General features: G+C 50.3%; 1 protein-coding gene across 1 annotated transcript in view; it reads left to right on the plus strand.

The window, feature by feature from the left end:
- Positions 1 to 3,087, plus strand: part of LOC106817408 (pyroglutamylated RFamide peptide receptor-like) — a 12,690-nt gene extending 9,603 nt beyond the window's left edge. Inside the window, exon 5 of the mRNA XM_014822073.1 lies at positions 2,390 to 3,087. Within this exon, the coding sequence (XP_014677559.1) occupies positions 2,390 to 3,087 (698 nt within the window). The remainder of the gene's footprint in view (positions 1 to 2,389) is intronic.
- Positions 3,088 to 3,183: the final 96 nt, after the last annotated feature.

Consider the following 3,183-nt stretch of genomic DNA (forward strand, 5'->3'; position numbering starts at 1 on the left):
GGGGCGGGTCCGCGGCAGGCTGCGGCTGCGGTCCTTCGCGTAAACCGGAAATTTCGTCGAAATTGAGTTCAGGTGCTCTGAGGCACACGTTTGCGCGAGCGAGCCGGGCAGGGATGACGCCGCGTTGCTATGAGTCATGCTGCGTCCGCTTGCTGCTTACGTCACTCACCGCAGGTCGGCGCTGGCATCGGCTGAATTTCGGCAGTATTACACTTGGATAATACGGAGTAAAGTCGAATTATTGAGTCAAAATCATGTTCTGCTGACATATCTATAATGCGTGGCGAACAGTCCCTCGCTGTCGCCCTTCATCCATCATTGACTCAATATTTTAGTATTATATTATATATATTACTATACTTATTTATTTCCTTTAACGCTACAAGTTCCTGCACCTAGCGCATAATAGAATTATTAGTAGTGCATGATTATTCGGGAGTACAATTGACACAAATTATATCCTTTTATTTCATTTATTATTATGCTTATGGTATATCTCTGTAATGCTCCGGGCTTCCGGCTGCGTCGGTATACATGAATAGCAAACAAAGCTAATATGCTAAACTGCTACGCAATAACATGTGTCACGCTTATCCATTCCGAGCTGAATAATTTCTATATGAATGATGTCAGAATTGCTTAAGGGTAGAATCATTAGGTGAATGAATGTTCGAGTTTGTTAGCTGTATAAGTGCGTGTGTATATGTACTGGGATGAAGGCAGGGAAGGGAAGGAAGTGGGAGAGAGGCGCAGGTGGTGTCAGCTTGCAAGTTGTTAAATGAGTAGCTATCTATATTCAGTGAGATGCAATGCAAATTCGGGTGAAGGCAAGATACTGCGAGGTCAAGTTTCTCTCGCCCCTTCTTTCTCTCTCTCTCTCTCTCTCTCTCTCTCTCTCTCTCTCTCTCTCTCTCTCTCTCTCTCTCTCTCTCTCTCTCTTTCTCTGCGAGTTCTTCTTGCTCTCTAAGCTCATCTGGTTCATCAACTCTCAACCGTTTCCTGACTCTCCTATTTCACCACAAGTTGCTAACTCTAATCGTAACTTAATCATCGCATCGCGCCTTGCGACCCCTTCGGGACGCTACCGTTGTTTCACGAATCAAAATTAAATCACGCCCGACATCACCTCAATATCGCTGAATAGCCGAGTATCAGATGTGCAGGTGCAGTGCAAATGGCTGCCGTGGCGAGACGGCGCCTGCTTAGAAAGCTAATCTATCGACTCGTCGTCTGGACCTCTAGTGGATAACGCTCGGCAAATTAGTTTAAAAGTGTTAAAGATTTTTTTTCGAGGCTGCTGTAATAGCAAATCGATTCTTCTGCCCAACGAGGAATTAACTGACGCGAACTTCTCCTCTCGCCGTCTACGGGCGAGAATAAAACTCATAATAAAACTATAAATAATGACTATACAAACTATAATATAACTATAAAATAATAATAGACTTCTAATTCCCCCCGTTTTCTGTGTGCGACGTTACAGCAGGTGGCGCGGCAGTCGTAAATGATGACGCGGCGTTTGCGTGCAGTGCCGCAGCGAAGTGGTTTCCAGCGACGCACGAATATGACAATTTATATCATGGCATACATTATATGGCATGGTTATGGGGTTTCCAAACTCTTCTTACTCTATCCTCTCCTCCCATCGATGCTCACTATTCCACCTTCTATATTCTTTTTGCTCCGCTCTCGTATCCGTTCTGTCCTATTTTCCGCACCCCTCCTCTCTCTCTATCTCTGCTTCTTCTCCTCCTTCTCCTACCCTCGTCTCCTCACCTGTCCCCTCCCCTCATTTGCTTCCTTCTCCTCCTCATTCTTCCCTCTTTCCATCTCCTTCCCACTTCTCCTCCAGTCTCTCATCCCCGCCTTGTCATCCTTCTTTTCCTCCTCTCCTCCTACTCCATACTTTCTCTTTCCCTCCATCTTCCCCTCCTGCTCTCCCCCTTCCTACTGCGGTCTCCGCTTCTCATTCCGTCATCTCGTTATCTTCTTTCTCCCATATTTCCCTCCTTCATACCCTCCTTCCTTTCCTCCTCCCCTCTCTCCCTCCTCCCTCCCTCTACATGCTACCCTCTACAGCTGTGTTTGTTTGTTCTGCAGGTGTGTCGATCTGTGCGAGCATCTTCATCTTCTTCTCATTCTCCTCCTCTTCCTTCTTCTCCTCCCCTCACTCCCTCGCTCCGTCCGCATCCGCCATCCTGCGCCCCGCTCTACAGCTGTGTTTGTTTGTTCTGCAGGTGTGTCGATCTGTGCGAGCGTTTTCACGCTCACCGTCCTCCCCTCCTCCTCCTCCCCTTCTTCCCCTCTCCTCCTCCTCATCCCCTCCCCGTCCCTCATGCTCCCTCCCTCTACACGCTACCCTCTACAGCTGTGTTTGTTCGTTCTGCAGGTGTGTCGATCTGTGCAAGCGTCTTCACGCTCACCGTCATGGCGTTCGACCGCTACGTCGCCATCCGGCATCCGATGACGGTGCGCAAGTACATAACGACGCGTCTGATCGGCCGCTTCATAGCCGTCATCTGGATCTCGTCCGTCGTCCTCGCGTCGCCGCTGCTCGTCGTGCAGCGCATACAGACGCACGAGTTGCTCTCCGTCTCCATCGACTTTTGCTACGAGATGTGGCCGAGCGTCGAGGAGCGGCGAGCGTACGGGCTGTTCGTGCTCATAGCCGTCTACCTGCTGCCGGGCTTCGTCGTGCTGGCGACGTACGCGCTCATGGGTCTGCGGCTGTGGCTGGTGCAGGACGTGCATAAGGAGCAGCAGGACGCGATCGCTGCGAGGCTGATCAAGGCGCGGCGACGCATCGCCAAGATACTCGTCATCATCTCGCTGCTGTTCGTCGTCTGCTGGTTGCCGTACCACCTCCTCCAGCTCGTCATCGACTTCAGCTGTGATATCTACAACGCGCGCACGCAGAGCTATCGGCGGGCGCTGCCCTTCGCGCTGCTATTCGCGCACATGTACAGCGCTATCAACCCGGTCATCTACTGCCGACTCAACAAGACATTTAAGTTGTCCATATACCGCATGATGCGCTGCCGCCCGATGGAGGACGATACGAGACAGGTGGGCGCCATCGACCATTGATCGATCGATTGAGTGATCGATCGATTGATCGCTCGATTGATTGAACAAACGAATGAATGATTGATTGATTGATTGAACGAATGATTGATTGATTGA

Source organism: Priapulus caudatus, unplaced genomic scaffold (assembly GCF_000485595.1).
Source record: "Priapulus caudatus unplaced genomic scaffold, Priapulus_caudatus-5.0.1 Scaffold1714, whole genome shotgun sequence".
Taxonomy (NCBI): domain Eukaryota; kingdom Metazoa; phylum Priapulida; class Priapulimorpha; order Priapulimorphida; family Priapulidae; genus Priapulus; species Priapulus caudatus.